Consider the following 22,210-nt stretch of genomic DNA (forward strand, 5'->3'; position numbering starts at 1 on the left):
AAAAAGATGATAAAAATGTTGAGAGGAGGTGTGTGTTTTAAGTTGTAATTTGAAAGAGGAAAGTGAAGATCAGAGATAGAGAGATTGAGGTGGAGTGTTCCAGAGTTTTGGAACCATGACACTAAAAGATAAAAGATCTGCCTCCTACAGAGACCAACCTGAAGTTGGAGAGGAGACCTACATCAGAGGACCAAAATGTATGGGTGGAGCAGTTCGGGTGTAGGAGTACAGCATCAGAAGACTGAAATGTACAGATGGAGCTTCTTTTTTTTTTTTTTTACATTTAGCTGACGCTTTTATCTAAAGCAACTTGCAATTATGACTGAGTACAACTTGAGCAATTGAGGCTTAAGGGTCTTGCTCAGGGGCCCAACAGTGGAAACGTGGCACTGATGGGACTTGAACTTGAACTAGTCCGGTAGCTTAACCACTGAGATACCACTGCCCATATGAGCCATATGAGTGTAGGGGTTCAGGATCAGAAGACTGAAGTGTATGGGTGAAGCAGTACAGATGTAGTTCAGCTAGGTATGGAGGAGTATGTAAGGAGCAGGAGTTTATACTGAATGCATTCAGGGATGGGGAGACCGTGTAGCTGATGTGGACTAGGAGTGATGTGGACTGATTTCCTTATATGGAGGAGGATTCTTGCGGATGAGTTTTGGACATATTGAAGTGAGCGGATGGTTGTGTTTGGGACGTCAGTGAAAGGAGAGTTACAGTAGTGAAGATGGGAGGTGATGAAGGTGTGAACCAGGGTCTCAGCATCATGTGAGGAGAGTATGGGCTTAACACTAGCCATTTTTGACCAGTGATTTAACATGGGGTTTAAAACAGAGTGATAAAGTCATAAATTACACCAAGGTTCCTAACCGTGGATGAGGAACTGACCAAGACACCACCCAGATTGAGTTTAAGATCAGAGAAATTTGGGATTTTGGATTTAGAACCAGTAAGTAGAATGTTATGTTTATGTTTATGTTCGTGATAGCAATCACGACACAGCAGTTGGTTAAAGCCAGAACATGAGAAACAGGAAGCAAGAGAAGATGAAGGGCATTCAAACACGATGGTCCAGGATTTTATGGGATGGTCCAGGACTTTACAGGATGGTCCAGGACTTTTACAGTTTGGTCATTATCAAGCTGTGAACTCCAAAAAAAAAGCCTCTTCTAATAATGTTTGTCATAATAAACAAATAAAGGTGGAATTACTTTGCTTGTTCACCAGCCGCACTGCTGTCCAACATGACACACAGTCCAAAGGACACAGCTGAACACTTCCTGCAGTCATTGACATCCACAGATGCTGCATCTGAACAGAACGGAGGGAGAAGGGCCATTTCCAGACCACGGCCTGCGTTTACAGCTGGTGTGTACGCAGAAATCCCAGTTAAGTTCTGCAGTAGGGTCAAATACATATGGGGGAAGAAAACACTCCAGGAATTTCAAACAGACCATGTTTCATTCTGTCTGTTGTTTTGAGTTCTGCCTGCTGTGTTGAATTCTGTATGTTGTGTTGAATTCTGCTTGGCTGGGTGTCAGACAGCCCTTGTTTCATTCTGCTCTATTTACCAACATGGCAGAACAGACTCATGTCCTGGTCCAGGGAGGAGTACCGTCTCACCCAGGCTAAAGGCGAGAAGCCCACACACCCCAAACACCAACAACACCCGCAGATCCATCGAGGACAGGAGGAAGGTTCAACCACACCAGGAAGTGTGTCGTCTGTGTGAGTGAGAAATAGATCAACAATACTGCCTGTATATGACACTCCCTAAGCACATAGTGCTGTGAACCAGAGGAAGGAGATATCAACACAAGACACACACACACATTTTTGTTGCTGCAGGCTGTGACTATCAATGTGCACATCCGTCCTAACGTGCACCGTGTCTAAATATGTTTCCATGGTTTACACATTAACTCAAAGCAGGAAGCTCTTCAGGAGGACATGGTGCTGTATGTAAGCTCAGAGCAGCCACTCTTGTAAGCATGCACCACCACCAACTCACTTTCAAATAATCCATTTCAGCCCATAGTTAACTATTTTAATTGTGAAATAAGTAATTGACTTTTCATTGGAGGATGTTACCAATAGGATTTCTTGTCAAAAATATTCATTTTTTAAATTTAAGGATTTATGCCTCAGAAAATGTATAAAATATCAGATTGCTCTCACAACCATCTGGTAATAAATTAATCAAAGTTAAAATATTCAGTAAACAACAGCTGCAGCAGTTGTGGCATTTGAGAGTAAATAATCTCAAAGTTTTTACCTACATAATCCCAAAATCCTTACCTTTGCACCTGGTGCTGTCTACAGTCTCAAGGATGGGGAGTCTGATTTCAAAATTAACCTGAAGAAAATTAATATATTATTAATTATTTGTTCCGTGTAAACATCACACTGAGGCTGCCAGCACTTCAGTCCTCCTCCAAACAAGAAAAAAAAAGAGCTGCTATCAGAGGTGTCCTCCCTCACCTCACTGACCCCGCCTACATCCTCCCTCACCTCGCTGGCCCCGCCTACATTCTCCCTCACCTCGCTGGCCCCGCCTACATTCCTGTGAGCTCTGGCTGGTTGCCAGAGCTTCTTTAGGTGTGTCCAACTTGGGCTCCATTGTCCAGACATGGTACATCCAGGTTTAAACTTGCTGTATCAGTGTTTTCTCAGTCAGGTATGTGTCTGGAAAACACAAACCTTCTGGACTCATTTTTGTAGACCCCAAACAGTTTTATTTTGCTGCCCTCATGACCTGTCTCTCATATCAGGAGACTGATAGAATACCTGTCTCTCATATCAGGAGACTGATAGAATACCTGTCTCTCATATCAGGAGACTGATAGACCGAATGACATACAACAGGAAGAGAACATCACTTTTAGAAGCAGTAAATACAAAACTAAATATGAACAAATATACACAGCAGTAATAATAAAGGGAGAATAAAGAAATTAGATAATAACAACAATGCAAACACACTGACCATTAAAAGCTCAAAAAGGTAGCATGGCTGTCCGAGCCAAGCAGAGACTTAACAGAAGAGAGAATTCTCTTCTATAGATTCAGGATACACAACAGGAAGTTGCATTCACCTTTTTTTTTTTTTTTAAGTTGTGTGTTTTTAATTAATATTGAGATAGGGAGAGATCCATATTTTTAAACACACACACACAGAGTGAGAATGAGAGTGAGGGGGGGGGGAGAGAGAGAGAGAAAAAAAAATAATTTGTTGATTTGGATCTTTATTTTAATAAATAACTTTTGAAACAGATTGTGAGAGTGAATATGATGTAGAAATAAACAGGCACTTAAAGGCAGTCTGTGAGGCGTGTGATTTAAACAGCATTAAAAGACAGTAAGAATGAGAGGTCCTTCTCAACAACATTGGGCTCTTAATGATGTCGTCAGCAGTGAGGTCATAACAGTCCGACTGCACCTTTCCTGTTGCTGATGTGAGGTCATCAAGGACAGAAAAACATTTCAAAGTCAGCGAGCTCCCAGTCCGGTTCAGCCGCGGAACAGCACGGCCTGTTCAGAATGATGCTCCTCACTAGTGCATAGAACGCAGGAAATATTTGGCTTTCATAGTCTAAGAGGAGCTAGAAACCTGAGGTTTATGCGCAAATTCAAAAGCAAACTCAATTCAATTCAAAACCATGACAACCCCCAGCACATGCGCTCCTCACAGTGCAGCACTTTCATCTGTGAAACTCAAATCAAGCATCACACACATTCAGAAAACCAATCACTCGTGTCGACGGCACACAGATGCACTCGGACTTTACAAGTGGTCAAAAATCAGAATTAAAGTGTTCGGCCTCTAGTCTGTAAAATGAGATGGCAGACATAACACCGTCATGCTTAACAATCAAACTAGAATCCGCTAATTTAAAACTATGACTAAGTTCAGAATGATTGGCTATTCAGGGTCTTTATATTTTAAACATAAAATGAATCTACAAATATATAAAACTCCTGAAAACTCGAGTACATCTCAGAGTGCATCCACATGCAGCAGTCACTCAAACTTCCTGAACGCAGGTTCAAACGGCAGAGCTTGCAAACCAATGCAGGCATGAGCAGCTATAGAGCCATGTCCAGAAGCAGGACCAGAACCAGGTCCAGAACCAAGTTCCTCAGAGAACAGGTTCCTCACCCAGGCCAGGTGGGCCACACGACCTCAGCTGCGTAGAAAGCTGGAGAACAACTACTGGGGTTGTCTGGGGGCTGAGGTGGGAGCCTCTGTTCCAGGATGAACACGCCACCACACCCTCTCCACCCAGCTACACCAGAGAAGGAGAACATTGTGCTCAACACAAGCCAGGCTTTTGTTCAGAGCACAGAAACACACATGACCAGTAACCTCCATTACAAAGTGGAACTAGCAGTGTTGAAGGTCCCAGTGTCGATTAAAGGGACGTTTCCGTCCAGCAGGCCTGGACCAGTGTTTGGAGGCCAGTGTAAAGGCTCCCCCTCACAGGAGAACTCCATTTGTCCTGAAAACCCCAAGCGCAGTGTTTCTCCATCCTGCTCCTGGAGACCCCTGACCCTGCAGCCTCCAGAGGGCTTCGTTAGCTAAACAGCGAGCGGCTAAGACAGTGGGGCGCTGTAGTGAGCAGGACTAGGAAACAGTGTTGTGAGAGAAGTTCAGAAGGCCAAGCTCACACCTTCACGAGAGCACAGCCAGTCCTGTGGCAACACACACTCAGAAAAAAAGGGTTGAACTAAAACATTTGAAACATTCCACAAGTAAAAACTCAAGTTTATACACACTGTACATAATGCATAGAAATACAGATTAGTAGAACAATGTTGTGAAAAACGCTCAGCTAACAAAAGTGATTCAAAATGAGTCACAAAAAAATAAAAAACAGATCAAGCACCGCCTCCTTTTCTCCTCATTTGCATACAGTGTTGTGGTTGGCCAGTTCATGCATCACTTCCCCTCGTATTTGGGATTGACCACTGTGGTGACGGCACTCTTATAGATGGGATTTTCACCCTGGAAATAAAAACAACAGAACAGAATGAGAACAAGTGCACTGGCCCACCAGGTCAGATCAGGTCGTGTCATCACAGCACGCTGGTGAGCGACAGATCACTCCAAGCACACACCTAGAAACCTTCACAAGGAACGTGACAATACACACGTCTGACAGGTAAGAACAAAATCTGATTTAAAAAAGGCAACAAAAGAAAAACCCAAGTCATCTGAGTAGAGAACGAATGGATGTGCTGCAACGCCGTACGTACAGTTCTGTTTGAGTGGACCACAAATGTTTTAAAGTATATATGTCAGACCACACAATGACACACAAGCCAACAGGACTAAGCCCAACGTTAGAGCCTTTACCCGCCAACAGGACTTTGTTTTGCTCTTTGTTTTATCATAATTTGGTTAAATTCAATCCCAGCATGCCATGCATTACAGATCATTAATCACTTCATCAGATGTGCTCGACAGCACCTGGAGAGGTTAGAGTGAGGTGAGCAGACAGACGGGAAGGAGGAGCATGCAGACAGACAGCTCTCAACAGAGGAGCAGAGGTACAGACTGTAGCTCAGAGCGCCCCGCTTCTGTGTCCATAACCGGGGTTCTGGAACTTATTAATAGGGCTCCGGTATATCGGATTCTCTTGCTGAAGGAGAGATGAGATTCAGAGAAAGGAATTCGATGGAAAGAGACAAAGAAATAGACAGAGACACACACACACACACACAGAGAGAGAGGGGGGATGCAAAGGACAAACAGCTGAGTGAATGAGGGAGAAAGCTAACAATGGTGGATGGGTGTACAGATCCACTAACTAGAAACACGACAACACTTTTCCCCATCAACCACAGAAATGCTTAACAATCTCTGTCCTGTACTGAACTACACTGAACAAAGGTCACGATAGTCTCATAGCTCATACAACTCATGGCAGGTAATGATTCTTTTCATGACACTGAAAAAAAAAAAGTTAAAATGAACCCTTCAGCCATTGGTCAGACAACCAAATAGCCAGTGTCTCTGCAGTCTAGACCAATCTAGATCAGTCCAGATTAACACGTCTTCTGCGACAGTCAAACCTCTCCAGCAGGCATTAAGGGCATTCTGCAGCTACAACTATGACCAGTAAATTATATTTTAAATAAATGTATAAATAAATAGAAATACATACTGTATCCCACTTGGCGTTCATCTTCTCTTTCTCAAACTTTGCGAACTCTCTGCGGTCATGAATAATCATAAGCAGTTTCCAGATGAGAAGCAGGGCCAGACCAATCAGAACAATGCCCGCGACCAAGCCTGCTACGATGGGGATGATGTCGGGACCAGCCGGGCATTCTGGGATTGAAGTGAGGCAAAGAACATGAATGTGGAAACATTTACGAGTCTTTCAGAAAAGGCTGCATCAGGAAACTAGTCTGGCAAAATCTGTCTCCCTCAGAACATTTACTGGCTAAGACGAGAAGCTCCTCTGATGAACCAGACGCACCAGGGCTGTAAGATGGCGTCCCTTACCCAGCTCCTCTACCACGTAGACTTCAGTAGTGTTATTCTTGGTGGCGTAGGTGAAGAAGAACCAGCAGTCATTGGCGTCGCGCTCTTTGCAGTGTGTGAGGAAGGGTTGGCTGTTTGGCTGAGGAAGGTCTTCCTTCTTCTTCACCAGGATGGGTTTGAAGTTCTTGCATGTGGATTCACACACGTCCTTCAGCTCTCCACTCTTAAATGCCAGGCACTGGACACAGTTTCTGTACAGGGAGAAGGTCGATGGGTCAGCTACCCAAGCTAATTACACCTCATGTGTAGTGCCCCGTCAGGGATGTTAGTCTGGAATCACACACACTCAGCATTACTCGGGACTCACTTGTGCTCAGCGCAGACTCCTGGACAGGTGGGGCAGATCTCACAGGTGGGGCCCTGGAATTTTGTGTCGGTGCATTTACACACACCGCATTCGCACTGTCCTCGACCGTTACACTCCTGTCCGTTACTAGCCATACATGGCTGTTTGTCCAGAGGACAGTCACATGCACTGCCTGTGTAGTTAGCGTCACACACACATTTCCTGCACACACACCGACCATGACCTGCCAGACAGAAACACAATGTTGGAGAGACTAAACGGTCTGTGTGAACTGGAGAAAAAGATGAGTGAGTAGACCAGAATGAAGAGATATGAACCAGGTAGGAACCATTTACACTGGAAGCAGAAACATTTTTCTCTCTTTACAGCATGTGGATTCATCTTTGACTTGAGTGACACCTAGTTGTAAATGTCAACTAGCATTATAATAATCTCTCTCTCACACACACGATGTCACAACTACCCCAGACATGTGTCCAACCCTAACCCTATGAAGAACATTCTGTGATGAACATTTTAAAAAGTGACTACTGAGTGTTCATCTTGGGATTGTCCAAAATTCAAACTATAAACGTCAAATGTGCAATGCAAAGATTAGAGATAGGTTAGGTGGGGAGCAAAGGTCATGTTAAGGACCATAAGTTTGTAAACCATGTGGGTTAATGTCTGTGGTTACAATCTGGGTACCAGACACCAGTTCCACAAGGGCATCGGGTCAGCAGCCATTTGATTAAAGATCTGCTAGCAGATTGAGGACATACGACAACTTCTCCTGAACAGTAGTGGACTTTAATGAATGAAGCCGAGCCCATGAGAGATTTAGCACTTTTGTTTTTGTATTTATAACGAGTCAAGTTTGAATACATTTACTAGCAAGTTCTAGAAAAGCCCAAGTCATGGTCCACACTGTGGTTATATGGCAAACAGCATCTGAAATTAAGACCCACCAAATGAGGTAAACCTGGGCATCATCTGGAACTCAAGGCTCTGAACTCAGCCCTAACTCACCCACACTGAACTGGTGGTAAATTTATAGAAAAAAAAAAACCCTAACCCTAAACTACAAAATGTAACTGGAAAATATAGCTAAAAATGTCAGGCTCAGATTGGTTTGCCATCATACGCATGTAGAGAACAATGAAAAAAGCTCAAATATTGGGGGTCTGGTGCGACTGATGTCATGAACACAGGAACTGCAGGCTCTTGTGCTGGAGCAGTGAGGTAACAAGGGGCTCGTACCTCCACAGAGTTTGTTGTTGGAGCGGTCACAGTTGAAGTTGTCACACTCGCAGTACTTCCCCTCATACCGCTCCTCTGGGTTGTCTCTCTTCTTACACTCACACGTCCCACAGACGCAGTCTCCGTTATTACTGCAGATGTCTGTGCCATTGTCCATTCTGCAGTTAGCGTCCAGATCTTCTGTCCTGACGTCGTCTTTGCTACACTCACAAACCCTTCCAATACGACCCTCATTGCACCTGTAGGAGGACGAACAAGTAGGAGTTACACATCTCACATGCAGGTGTGTTCTCCTCTCAGCTCGTGTGCAGGTGTGTGCAGGCGCTCCGGGGCGCTTCCCTCACCTGCATGCCCCGCACTCCAGGGTTCCATTACCAAAGTGACAATCTGGACTGTTGGGAATTCCCGATTTGTGACACTCGCACTCACAAATGAAGTTGAGGACAACCACAACCTCCTCGTTGAAGCCCAGTGGTTTAATCTTTATGGTCTCAGATTTCCCAGGAGATGGACAGCCCTTGGCAGTGATGGCTACATCAAAGAGCACCTACATGACGAGAAAAGAAAGTATGACATCACACAGACCTCATGAGCAAAACGTTAAAAGAGACCTTACTTACGTAGCTGACAACAGTGACCTGATTTGCGGCCAGTATTTACCCAAATCTCTCAGTCATCACAGATTCATCTCTCCCCCCCAACGTCTGATCTCACCTCATCACCAATTGAGATGTTGGAGCACTTTCGTCCGTTGTCTCCTGTCTCACTCACTCCGTTCTTGCAGTGAGACACATATGAGATGGACACTCCCTCAGGGAGCTTACTGTTCTCCAGAATCACCTCAGAGGACAGAGACTGAAGAAACAACGCACAAAGTTAATAAAACGGTGTTCATTACATGCAAACACTCAATACACGCGAGTAATCAGTAACTGGGATACCCTATTGAAACCATTTTTTTTTATTAAAAAAAAAATCATTTTGTTTTTACAAAGCTGTAGTATCAAATTACAGCTATTATAGCAAATCTGTCATATCTCCTACAGCAGTTTCCAGTAGACTGAGCAAACAGAGACGGATACTGATGTGATCTGGTGCTACTCACATTGTAAGCATCGATAATCAGCTTGATCACATTGCTGGAGTTTGCAGACAGTGTTCCTACAGCAGACTTGGGAATGAGGTTCTTAAGCTCCTGCAAACAAATGGTCATCATTTGGGAATCTGATTTGGCCATCCTGCAATCTACAGACATCTCTGTTTACTTTCAGTGAGGTGTCTGCCACAATCAGGAGCTTCAGGGCTCTTACTTTACGGACAGGCTGGGAACTCTTACTTTATAGACCGGCTGGAACTCTTCAGTCACTGCAAATATGGTCTGAATATTGTTGTCACTCAGCTTCTGGACAAGGTGGGCGATGGAAGGGTAGTCCTATAAGTAAAGATGGCGATCAGTACTCTGTCTGTGTGTGTGTGTGTGTGTGTGTGTGTGTACACTGCCAGGTCCTGGATTACAGCAGGCTTACATAGTAGTGGCTCATTGTGTACATGTTGTTCGTCAAGTGACATTTCCCATCATTGGGAAGCACAATGCCGCCTAGTTTCCCATCTCCAGCGAAGTGGAAACCAGCGTCCGTCGAGAAGACTAGCAGTCGAGTCACATTCCTCCAGCCTATCTGCTCCTAAAAAACCCAAACAAAATAAATGCATTTCAGAGATGACAGAAAAAAATACCTTCTTGGAAGAATTACAGTTAAACACAAGCAGAACTACTTTAAGGCCTATAAAAACATACCAACCCTACTCAGACCCCAACCCTCCAAAACCTTCATTAGGTGGGTTCTTAAAAAACACTTGCACAACACCCCCTACGTAACTGCCTCCCTGTACACATCACTGTAGTGGGACAGAGGACTTCACGCACTGACTAGATGACTCCGGTCTTGTGGACAGTCTTACCCCACACACAGCGACCTGCATGATGGCGTCAAAGCCCCCCTCTGGAGAGTCCAGGTTTCCGGAGATCTGCTGCTGGCTGACCAGGGTGTTGAAACGTTTCCCGTCCTCAGTCAGACTCAGCACGTTCTTGTAGCTGAAGGGACTGGTGCAGTTCTGATCCGAGGTGCAGGGGTTCAGAAGCTTGGCTGGCGTCGTGCTGATGTAGGGCATTACAGTCTTCTCCACAAAGGAACCAAACCCTGGCAACAACCAGTAGATATGTAGGACACACAAACAAATTTGGACAACATTTGGAAAGTCTGCAACACAACCAAATGTAACGTACAGAGTGAAGTAGCTCTAGTGTGACACATACAATGAGCTTAAACGGATCCGTTTTAAAGCACAAGGTACGAGAGTCACCCTGTCTAGACACATTTCAGCAGCTATTCTGGTACAGCTGCCACTTTCTACTACGTTTAGGGGCACAGTTTATGAAGCAGCCCTACCAATCCTGAAGTCTGATGTGATGGTCTGCATTTCATGCATCAAGTCTGTTCCCAAGTTCTTCACATTCTCCAAATCATCTTTCATGGAGTAACTGAGGTCCATCAGATAGTACATGTCAATGGGGTAATCCTCAGCACGTTTGAACCTCAGAGAAAACTTCTGCTGTTCACCTACAACACAAAGGCAATCAACTTAACAGAGCAGAAGGTGTTAAGAACAGAATGAGCCCTAAACAACCCCCAGTCTACGCTAACAGAGCGAGACCCTAACGAGCTCCAGTCTACACTAACAGAACCTTGAGACAGAGCCAGAATTGTGCAGTTTCTTGGGTTGCTTGACATACCCATGTAGACTTTTAAATTACAATTGTCTAACTATTTTTCCCCCCCAAAAAATAGTAACTAATACTAACTAATGAACACTAATGACTAAACTTAGCAGGGACCAGTAAGAATGATGTGCAATCCTAACTGGCCCCCGCTAGCATCCATTTCTTATTAACAATGTTAGCATTTTTGAGTGAAATATTTCTGAACATCACTGTAGTGTTGTGACTGTAGCGGAGCTGAACTTTGCACCTGCTCTCAGCTTGAGTGTGAGTTTCTGAGGCTGAATCTGGGTGATCTGGTCTGGCTTCAGCTTCTCCGACCCGTCTTTCTTGCGGTTGGTGACGGGTTTGTTCTCGTCGATGGTGATATTTCCGCGTGGGTTTTCTACTTTGGAACAGCCCTTACTCTCCAGAGCCTTGATCTCATCACAGCGTGCTGACTTCGACTCCCCCTGCTTCAGAAACGCCTGCACACAGTGCACCACCAATTACTGCTGGCAAAGGCTAAATTAACACCACTCACAAAATGGCTGAAATGAGGATTGTTTTTTCTTTCACCCGAATAACCAGAATTCTATTAATCTGGTAATAATTCAGTGGTCAAAGCAGCCTAAGTGAAAAGCACCATTATTTAGAGCAGGGGGTTAAGCTCTGATCCAGGAGGGGTGGAGGTGTGGGAATTCCTGGAGGTGTGGGAATTCCTAATCCAACACCTCAGGACTACCAGCTTCACCAGGGCTGTTTCTTTTCAACAGCCCTGGTGGGGCCTATGAAAAAAACAAAAAAACAAAACCTGCATGATCTCTGTGAGTTTACGGGGGACAAACTCCCATTTTATTGACTGCATTCTAGACAGTGAATGCAGGTACCCTGTACAATGCATCCTGAGATCTTCCAACACTAACCCCAACCGCAACTCTGGAGAGTGCAGTAGGTTTGGGTCTTCTGCAGTTGTAGCCGAGCTCGTCAAGACAGGTTCAGCTCACAGGTCAGCAGCGTGTGCTTGGGATCGTCTTCTTCTTGGTTGAGGTAGCTCTGAGTTTGTTTCAAGTTTCAAGTTTGGTTTATTTGTCACATACATAGTCATACACAGTATAACTCGCAGTGAAATGGTTTGCTTACTTTGTCTTACAAGGCTTCTTGTCTAAATCTAATTACGTTTTTTGCTGTTAGCTGTAATTACTCACTGCAGGTGTGGTTTCACCTGGGCCTTGGGTGTGAACTGGGGGCGGACTCAGCACTTAATGAACTGTTAAATTAGGACGACTCCTGTTCAACACCTGCAGAAGGCTTTCATTGTCATCTACCACCCTCCAGGTTTCCTAGATAATTTCAGAGATGAGCTTGATGTCCTCCTCAGTCAATGTCCACTGAAGAAAACTCACTCATTCTCCTTGGTGACTTCAACCTTCCATCAGACAAGCTACATTCCTCCTGCACCCTTCCACTGTTAATGTCATTTGACCTCACTTTCAACCACTCTCCTCTGACTCACAGAGCCGGCAATGATCCAGACCTGATCTTCACCCGGACCACCACAACCTCAGACATCGCAGTCACCCCCCTCCACCTCTCGGACCATCACTTTATCCTTCTCTCTCTCCCTTCCTTCTCTTTTCATTCAGACCCCCCCCCCCCCCGATGTGTTGTTCCTCCTTCTGTTGCAATCTGCACTCCATAACTCCCGCTTCCCTTACTTCAATTATTTTGTCCGCCCTTCCTCACAATGACTGTCATCTCTCTCTCTCTGGATACAGTTACTAATACTTTCCCTTCTAAACTCTCATCAATGAATCTTCTGTGCCCTCTCTCCTCTAGACCTGTGAGATCTTCCCCACCTGCCCCCTGGCTAACAGAAACACTCCACTGCCACCGGAGAGAACTAAGGACTGCAGAAAAGCAGTGAAGGAAATCTCACCTAGAATCAGACCTCATACCAGTCTCTCCTTTCCAAGTTCTCATCTGAAGTAGCATCTGCAAAGTTGTCCAACTACAGAGGAAAATTTGAATGATCAGCACCTGATCTATGCAAGCTGTTCACTATTTTTTCTTCTCTCTTTAACCCTTCCCCTCATCTCTTACTCCTCAGTATTTCATCACTTTCTTTGAGATGGTTGCAGCAATCCTTCTCCTCTGTTTCTACTCTTCCCTCCAGTCCTTCTCCTCTGTTCCCATTCCCCTACATCCAACTCTCTGGTTTATTTTTCTCCTCAGACAAAATTCTTCAACTCCTGACTTCCAGCAATCCAACTACATGTCCGCTGGATCCCGTTCCTTCCACTCTGTTCCAGACAATCTCAAGAGATCTGCTTCTTTTCATCTCTGTCATCAACAACTCCTTATCTTCTGGACATGTACCACAACATTCTTCTCTCTGTTCTCTCCAGCCTTGGTGTGACTGGCTCTGCATGGAGATGGTTTCAGTCCTATCAGGTGACATGGAGGATCCACACCCAATCCATGCAGACCCTCCACTGGTGTCCCCCAGGGCCAAGTGTTAGGCCCCCTTCTCTTCTCTTTGTATAGTCATTCTCTTGGTGATATAATATCTTCTCATGGCTTCTCACCCAATTCATGCTTTCTCTTTCCTTTTCTTTCTTTCCTCACCCTCTGACACGCAGGTCTTCAGACATATCTCAGCATGCTTGACTGACATTGCGTCATGGATGACAACCCACCACTTGAAGCTGAATCCCAGTAAAACAGCTTCTGAACATCACAGGAACTGCCAGCCCTTACAGTTTTCTTCAAGACCTCGCTGGTATCACCATCTGAAGCTGCCCGTAGTCCTGGGCACAACTTTGGATAACCAGTTGTCGTTCTCAACTCACGTTTCAAATCTGACCCGGTCTTGCAGATTTATGCACAGAGAGAGAGAGAGAGAGAGAGCACTCTCTTTTCTAATGCCCCTCAACTCATAACACTCCACTATACTGAAGTTTAGTACTTCAGTTTGTGTAGTTACTACAGTGTAGTACTGAGTTACAAAAGCATTTAAAGTCACTGGATTTCAGTATTTTGAGTTACTGGAGTATTTGCAGGATTCAGTATTTTGAGTTACTTACTTCTGTGCTGCACCACCCACACATCTCTCCAACCTGAATACATTCTCCACAAGACTGAGCTGATGCCTTAGTACATTCATTACCATCTAGAGAGAGAGAGAGAGAGAGAGAGAGAAAGAGAGAAAGAGAGACACATACAAAATTTACCACCAATAAACATCAACCACTTAATGATTTGCTGCAAAACAGTTCGTACGTTTGCTTATTCTAAGAGCTGGGTCGCCATTTAATCACACCATTATATCTTGCAGGCTTTTAAATGCGAAGACGTCTTGGAACGTTAAAGACCCGCTGTCTGCATAACGGTTCCGCTAAAGGACCCGCTGTCTGCGTAACGGTTCTGCTAAAACGTTGCACCCCGTGACAGACATTTACCATCTTCTGAGCGGTCATGGATCTGAAACCGTGGTGCGGTCGACCCGATTTGCAGCTCAGCCACCTGTGAACAGCTAAACTATAACAAAATAAAAGTCACCCAGCTGGCCTCATGCGTGTGATCTTACCTAGTTGAGCGTTGCAGACTGAGACTATCCCCAGCAGAGCTGCCATCACCACCACCTTCACCTCCATCTATAAAAAACACACGACAGAGACAGACAGCAGAGTGAAGCCAAATGCTCCATCTAACGTGTGAATCTCTCCACACCAGAGAGATCTCCATCTAAACCATCCCCACGTAGCAGAGACCTGTGCTGGCATGGCTAAGACAGGCTGGTAGGGTTCCGAACCATCATGGACCCTGACCGCTAACGGGGAATCCATGCAAACATATAGCGCTTCTATCTACAGCTTTCATTCAGTAACAGTGTCTTTGTTCTACACTACCTCATTAAATTACAGTGTGTGTGTTGATAAAATAGGAATGATCAAATCATTTGACCTCTGTAGGAATAGATTAAAGACGAGAATCGTGTGAAACTTACTGGAAATAAACAAAAGCCATGCAAAAACAAAGGAGGTGAGCCGAAGGCGTGATCTGTGTCTGTAAATCTCTTCCAGCTGTGGCAGATTAATAGCAAACAAGACGTGTTGCTACTCAAAAGATTTAATTATTTTAGAATCTGCAATAAAAGATTGTGACAGATGTGTGTGTGTCTCTCTAAACACAGCTGGGTTGGCAGTTCCAAGCAAATAAAACACACTACAGTCATCATCACATTTAACTATATAGAACTATATAGACTACATGAACTCTAATACAATATATAAAAACACTAAGAGTTTATTTGATGAGCACTCCGGCTAAGGCCCGGCCCGTGAGCACTCACTGCAGAAAAGGGCATGTCTCTGCACCACATTTCAGCCCCAACACATGCCAAACCTGTAAAATTTGCAAAGACAAATACACTGATGTCATTTCCTGTTTTTAGTGTCTGCAAAGAGAATGGCGAGTCTTTAGAGATAACGTGTCTAATACAGGAAAGGGCTAGACAACAGATCAGTGTTTCAGTCTTCTGAGAGTCTAGACAACACACAGCTCCTGTGCTGAACCGGGGTCTTAACAAAAAGACAAAAACCAGTAATGAACCTTGAATGTGTGTCACCACTAGAGTTTATATATGCAACAGCAGCATGCACTATTCAGCATTCCACTTAGCTGGAGTAAACCAGAGAGAGAGAGAGAGAGAGAGAGAGAGAGACAGAGAGGTCTGCATGCCCATATATGGTAAAGCAATTTGAAGTCTGTTGTCTCAGGAGTTCACCCCCTCACCTCATACTTGTGTCTGAACATGTCCAACACATTTACAAACTCTAGTGACAAAACCCAGTAAAGTTCTACTGACAAAATCAAATAAGCATTTAAAAGTTGCCATGACGAGGCTTTAACACACTACTGGTTTGGCCTTACTGGGTCTGGAAGAGAAAAACTAACAGCTCCCCAAACCACACACACCGTCACACCACTCAACACCCTCAATATCACAAATGCATTTCATGTTTTGTTTTAATCAAACTGTCCTAGCCAGTATGTTTTAAGAGTTACTGTGTGTGTGTGTGTGTGTGCGCGTGTGTGAGAGAGAGTGTGTGCGTGCGCTGCCAATAGACCTTCAGCAGCAACAACCACAATGTTACTAAGACCAGTTGGTAGTCACCAGTCATGACTACGTGCCACCATCAAGAGTCCAGACCAGTTTTGTGTTACAACAAACCTGACAGGAAGTGACCTTGTTCTGCTGCAACCGCCACCCCACCCCAAACACCCTCTTCCTGTGCAACTCAACTGGACACACACAGAAACAGAGAAACAAAGCTTTTCCCTCCATACAGACTTTACATATCACTACACACACGTAATGTCCCATGTTTAGTGTCTGTGTGTATCGTATGAGACTGAAACAAATGAAACAGGATGAATAACCACTACAGTGACTCAACACCCTTAAACGTTATCAGACTTGTGTAACGTACACTTACACTGTTGACACCTCAATAGGATTTTTATTGCAAACAAATTTCATTATAAATCAGCAGATCTTTAAAAAATTAAAAACAAAAAATGTTGCTTTTGTAAGATTTATGCCCTTCAGACTAGTACTGGGAAGAACAACCTCTCACTGCAAAACCAGTTTTTAGTTTGGGGGCTGGGAGACGCTCAGTCAGGTGGGACTTGGCTGCACGGATCTTTTCGTCTTTAAACCCTCCTGCTGCTTTGGACATGTGCTTGGAGATCAAAGGTGGACATCCTCCCAACCTTTAGATGTGGGGGACATCTGCCTGTGCCCCCCGCATGTCCACACGTCTGCCTGTCCCCTGCACATCTCTACATGATGCTTCCCGTTTGCTGAGGAATGGCCAAAAACCTCCATTTTTGGACTGCATGACCCCATATGACCTTATGACACATTTAACTGACTCAGTCTGATGGTTACTGGTTAACTAAAGGCAAGTTCTGATTCATTTGTTCTTCCACACAGGCCAGCTGTATGCAGAGCTCTTCACTCCAGTCTCAGACACAAAGGTCTCTCTGGCTTTGACTGTTGGTCTCTTTCTTCCCTCACATCAGCCATCTCAGAGATGATGGAATCTGTATTATCCCACCCAACATAGTCCCATTTCCTCACATTTGATTACTAGTCCAGTGCCTGAACCACTGAGACAGCATACACACCCTACACACAGCCACCTCACCATGCACAACCATCTGATTACTAGTCCAGTACCAGAACCACTGAGACACCACTGCCCCCCATATATCTTGTGTCGCTGATGTCCTTAGAAAGCTTTTTTTTCCTTTATTTGCACTTTCCTTCAGATTCACAATCTGACCAAATGGTACTTGCATTAAGGAAAAAGGGACCTTTTCTCCAGAACTGTTTTAATGATTCCCAGTTAGGGTATGGGGGTTCCCCTCTCCCCCAGGGAGCGGCGACATTTTCAGGCCTGTTCTGGAGGAACAATGACATGGGAACCAACCAATAAGATTACAGCTTTAACTCTTCCCCACCCCAGGAGACATCCTCTCAGAGATGTTCCATAAATGGCTCCATGTGTCACCATTCTGAATTCCTCCAGCATTTTAGCTCCACACTGAGGAAGCGCCAGACCAACAGGCCCAGCAGCTGTGTACTCACTACAGACGTCCAGACTGCACGTGGAAGGAAGGCCAGCAATGTTTCCATTAAGAGAAGCTCCTGGAACTGCAAACTGCTCATACTGGGTTGAGTATCACAGGCCACTGGTCACTCCCTCAACCACATGGCATAGCCAATGAGCCATTTACGTAATTAAAATCTGCTGCTGTTCTTCAGCTCTCTCTCTCTCACACACACACACACACACACGGAGGACCATGTGTCTCCACGGCTGGGATGGAAAACTCCACCTTTACTTGGCTTAACTTTTTCCTCATAACTGATACTCCAAACCTCTGATTAATACTAATGCTGCTGATCTGGGCTCAGACTGCTCCTGTTTTTAATTCTCAAGGCCAAAATACATCAGTCAGGCTTTGAGAACTCCAAAGTAGATCTCCAGCTAGTGCACCCCAGAGCTCCGGGAGTCCGCACAACCACTCAACTACAGACGTACTTGCCTCATTGTTAACACGACACAGACAGGAAGTGAGTCAGACCACCAGTGGACATGCTCAGCAGATCAGAACACAGTTTGAACATACAGTGCTCATCGGACACCTGATCTGGGATCAGCTCTTATGGCATAATGAAATGTAAGGGCAGGAAAAGAAATTGGATTTAGAACCGTGACAAACACTGAGACACAACGGCAGTGAGACTTGCATCTCTGGTGTCTTCTGTTCCAGTCTGTGCTCTGCTTTAAAACATCCAGTTTTACTCATCAGCTAACACACAGAACACAAACTCGTAGGAAAAGTGCTGAGGTCAGTCAGAACACAAACCTGAGCCCATGTGCAGTGGCTGGCACTGCTCTGGGATCTGCTGGGCATGTCATGTAATGACCCCATCATCCTACCAATGTCAAAGAAATCCCATTTATATGGTGAAAAGCAGAACTGAGAAGTGGTCCGCCTTCTACACCTGCATGCATGGCCCTACGTACACGCTCCTCAGACCAGACTGCTGCTAGACGCTCATTGCTCCTTATGTAAGGTGCCTCAGGCTAGAAGCTCTGGACGTTAACGCAATTAAAAAATAATACATCAATGCATGAATAAAAATGTTTGTTTTTGTTAAACAGATTATAAAGCTAAAGTGTTTTTAGTTTTGTGGAGCACTTTAGAAAATACATTATTGAAGTTTGTTGCTGTTTAAGGTACGGATCATTCACAGGTGATAAGTTGACCTGGGAAGTAAAGGTTTGTTCAAGATGGTGTTCTTGTGACAGTTGTTAATCTCCAACATTTACATCTTTCATTAAGGTTTGTAAGTAGGAAACTGGCTAACAGGCAAAAAGCAACACCGCATAGGAGTAAAGTCATCCAGCCAATAGCACCCATGGGGGCTACAGATCACACTTTCTCTTCACTAGTGACCAGCTAACCTAATATTCTTACAAACACATGGAGTTGTTTGGGATTTATGCTGCTACATATTTTTATACATTCATGACTAAACACCACGTCAGACAGACCTGTTCTGTTAGAGGCCTCACAAATACAGTCAGACACTAGGGGGTTAAGCATGCGCTCACACACACAGTCACTCAGCTGTTTGTTATAAACGTTTTTTGGAGCTTGTGTGTCACTCAGGTTATGGATGTGAAGCTCAACAGAATTACTCAGCAAATGACACAACCTGTCTATAATTAACACTGTTCTATTAGCGTTACCTGTCTATAATTATAACTGTTCTATTAGCGTTACCTGTCTATAATTAACTGTTCTATTAGCTTTACCTGTCTATAATTAACACTGTTCTATTAGCGTTACCTGTCTATAATTAACACTGTTCTATTAGCGTTACCTGTCTATAATTAAAACTGTTCTATTAGCATTACCTGTCTATAATTATAACTGTTCTATTAGCGTTACCTGTCTATAATTATAACTGTTCTATTAGAGGACGAAGTCCAGGGTCTTAGGAACGCATGCCCTGTAGGGCGGCTGTATAAATCTGGTTGGGGTTAAACAGATGGATGTTTCAACACTGCATTTCCTGTTTTGCTGTGCTACTCTGAACTCACTCTCTCTCTCTTTGTTAGAAGAGTGGGAGAGATCTCAATCCGACACTGTAAAACCACATTATTATTAATTATTACTACTACATCCTGTTCTAGTAATAAGGCTCTACTAATTCAGCTCGTGGTAATAAAACAGCGGTGTGGGAGCGCTCGGGCATAGTATGTTAGGGGTTATGCTTTCAGTCCAGATTGACAAACGACTCCAGAATAAAACAGGATTTAAGATGCAGGGCTCTGAGGTTTGTGCTGTCTAATTCCAAGTCCAGATATGGAAAAGGGCTGCACCTTCTAACGGATGGAGAGAGGGAGGATGGCGCAGTGCCCGTCCCTGCGCGCGACAGACGAGTCTAGGGTGTGGACCAAGTAGAAGCTTCGTTAGATTACTGTAGTTCTTGGAAACTCTTCTCTCAGCACATGATCTACGTTTCCACTGTAACATATATCTAACTGGAACAGAGGTTTACTGGGGCCTTTTAAAGTTCGTGTGCATCCGTTTCCAGTTGTACCAGTAAAGTTTTAAAGCCGGTAGGGTGAATAACGAAGCTGTGGGAGACATTTCCATTAGGACAAGATTAACTACCGAATAAAGCCCCGTTGGCCAGGCCTCAGTGGCTAGTCCCCAGTCCTCCCAGCAGGGCAAACCCAGTCCCAGTCAGGAGGATAAAAACATTGTAGAACAAGCAGCTGGGAGCCGAGCTCCAAACCCCCATCCGACGCCTCGTACCCCACACCCACACGACCGCAGAAGACTCGCGACGCCCGAGGGACTCCAAGATGCAGCACGAGTTCTGAAGACTGCGCGCGCGTCGCAGTGGAGCCCGCGTGCATGTCTACCTTCACAATTAGCAGTTTTAGTTTTAATCTTCTGCACACAAATTCTTACCTTAACACGAGTTCACCGGCGGCAATTCAACACGACCAAGTGTTCAAAGCAACATTTGTTAGTAGGAATATCCTCGCGTGATCCCGGACTCTGCTTTTTTCGCTCTCGCGCTCGGTTGCGGAATTTATAGCCGAAGTCTACGATTACCAGCACGCGCCGATATATGCGTATACATAGAAATATTACAAAGGGCTTCTGGGTCCTTTTATGTTAAAACGACAGTGTAAAAAGGTCACGGATCAAATACAAAAACGAGACAAAGGGCAACGAGCCGAGCTCGACCTAGCTCACGAGAGAGTAGCTCACGTTCCGGACGGCGGACGTGGATAGGCTCGTGCCACTCGCTCTCTATCTAGAACCGCCCACACCGGAAACGCAGGCGGAGCCGTGACTCAGCGCCGTTAACGCTGCATGGCGGGTGGTGTGCACGGCGATGACCTTTAACACCAGCACGCACACCTGCAGTGTCTCACACAGCCTGACTACTGGCATTACTGCTGACCTCTGGGGTCAGGACACCGGACCAGGGTGTTCGGAACATACATTTATACTAGTGAAACGCACTTTATACTATAAATACTGTTTATGCAAACACTTATAAATACATTGTAAACACATACATATGCAGTACCAGGCAAAGGTTTGGACACACCTGAATGAATATGTGTTTTTATAGTCTTAAAGTCATTTTAATCTTATGGTTTATACTTAAATTTGCTTTTAATACAAATACAAGTAGTGAAAGTTGAAATCTTGTATATGAATTGATTTTCAAAACATAATAAATAATAAAGAAAATGTTAGTCGATCACATACGAGTTATCACAGTCACAAATACAAGTTATAACAGTCACATATGAGTTATCACATGAGCTATCACAGTCACATATGAGTTATCGCATAGAAAGTAATCACAGTCACACATACGAGTTATCACAGTCACATACGAGTTATCGCATACAAGTTATCACAGTCACACATACGAGTTATCACAATCACATATGACTTATCACATATGAGTTATCACAGTCACATATGAGTATCACATACAAGTTATCACAGTCACATATGAGTTATCACATATGAGTTATCACAGTCACATATGAGTTATCTCATACAAGTTATCACAGTCACACATACGAGTTATCACAGTCACATATGAGTTATCACATACGAGTTATCAGTCACATAGGAGTTATCACATATGAGTTATCACAGTCACATATGTGTTATCACAGTCACACATGAGTTCTCACAGTCACATATGAGTTATCACATGAGTTATCACAGTCACACATACGAGTTATCACAGTCACACATACGAGTTATCACAGTCACATATGAGTTATCACATATTAAATCAGTCACACACGAGTTATCACTGTCACATATGAGTTATCACAGTTACATATGAGTTATCACAGTCACATACAAGTTATCACAGTCACATATGTTATTACAGTCACACGAGTTATCACAGTCACATATGAGCCATCACATGAGTTATCATAGTCACACATGTTATCACAGTCACACGAGTTATCACAGTCACACATGAGTTATAACATATGAGTTATCACAGTCACACAAGTTATCGCAGTCACATATAAGTTATCACATACGAGTTATCACAGTCACATATGAGTTATCACATATTAAATCAGTCACACACGAGTTATCACAGTCACATATGAGTTATCACATGAGTTATCACAGTTACATATGAGTTATCACAGTCACATACAAGTTATCACAGTCACATATGTTATTACAGTCACACGAGTTATCA

General features: G+C 44.2%; 1 protein-coding gene across 2 annotated transcripts; it reads right to left on the reverse strand.

The window, feature by feature from the left end:
- Positions 1–3,231: 3,231 nt before the first annotated feature.
- Positions 3,232–20,743, reverse strand: LOC113568006 (integrin beta-1-like). 2 transcript variants are annotated; one of them, XM_026996162.3, is made up of 17 exons: positions 20,422–20,743; positions 14,444–14,510; positions 13,941–14,026; positions 11,126–11,342; positions 10,547–10,717; positions 10,059–10,297; positions 9,626–9,781; positions 9,436–9,531; positions 9,205–9,294; positions 8,814–8,954; positions 8,444–8,646; positions 8,100–8,338; positions 6,861–7,083; positions 6,515–6,744; positions 6,171–6,337; positions 5,562–5,645; positions 3,232–5,008 (listed from the first exon to the last, which is right to left on the reverse strand). In XM_026996162.3, the coding sequence occupies exons 2-16, from the start codon at positions 14,508–14,510 to the stop codon at positions 5,568–5,570; spliced, it is 2,403 nt and encodes an 800-aa protein (XP_026851963.1). In that variant the 5' UTR covers positions 20,422–20,743; the 3' UTR covers positions 3,232–5,008; positions 5,562–5,567. The 2 variants fall into 2 exon arrangements, with proteins under 2 accessions (XP_026851963.1, XP_026851965.1); XM_026996164.3 differs by lacking the exon at positions 5,562–5,645 and having other exon boundaries at positions 20,422–20,742.
- Positions 20,744–22,210: the final 1,467 nt, after the last annotated feature.

This window comes from Electrophorus electricus, chromosome 11 (genome assembly GCF_041902795.1).
Source record: "Electrophorus electricus isolate QZ-2024a chromosome 11, ASM4190279v1, whole genome shotgun sequence".
NCBI lineage: Eukaryota > Metazoa > Chordata > Actinopteri > Gymnotiformes > Gymnotidae > Electrophorus > Electrophorus electricus.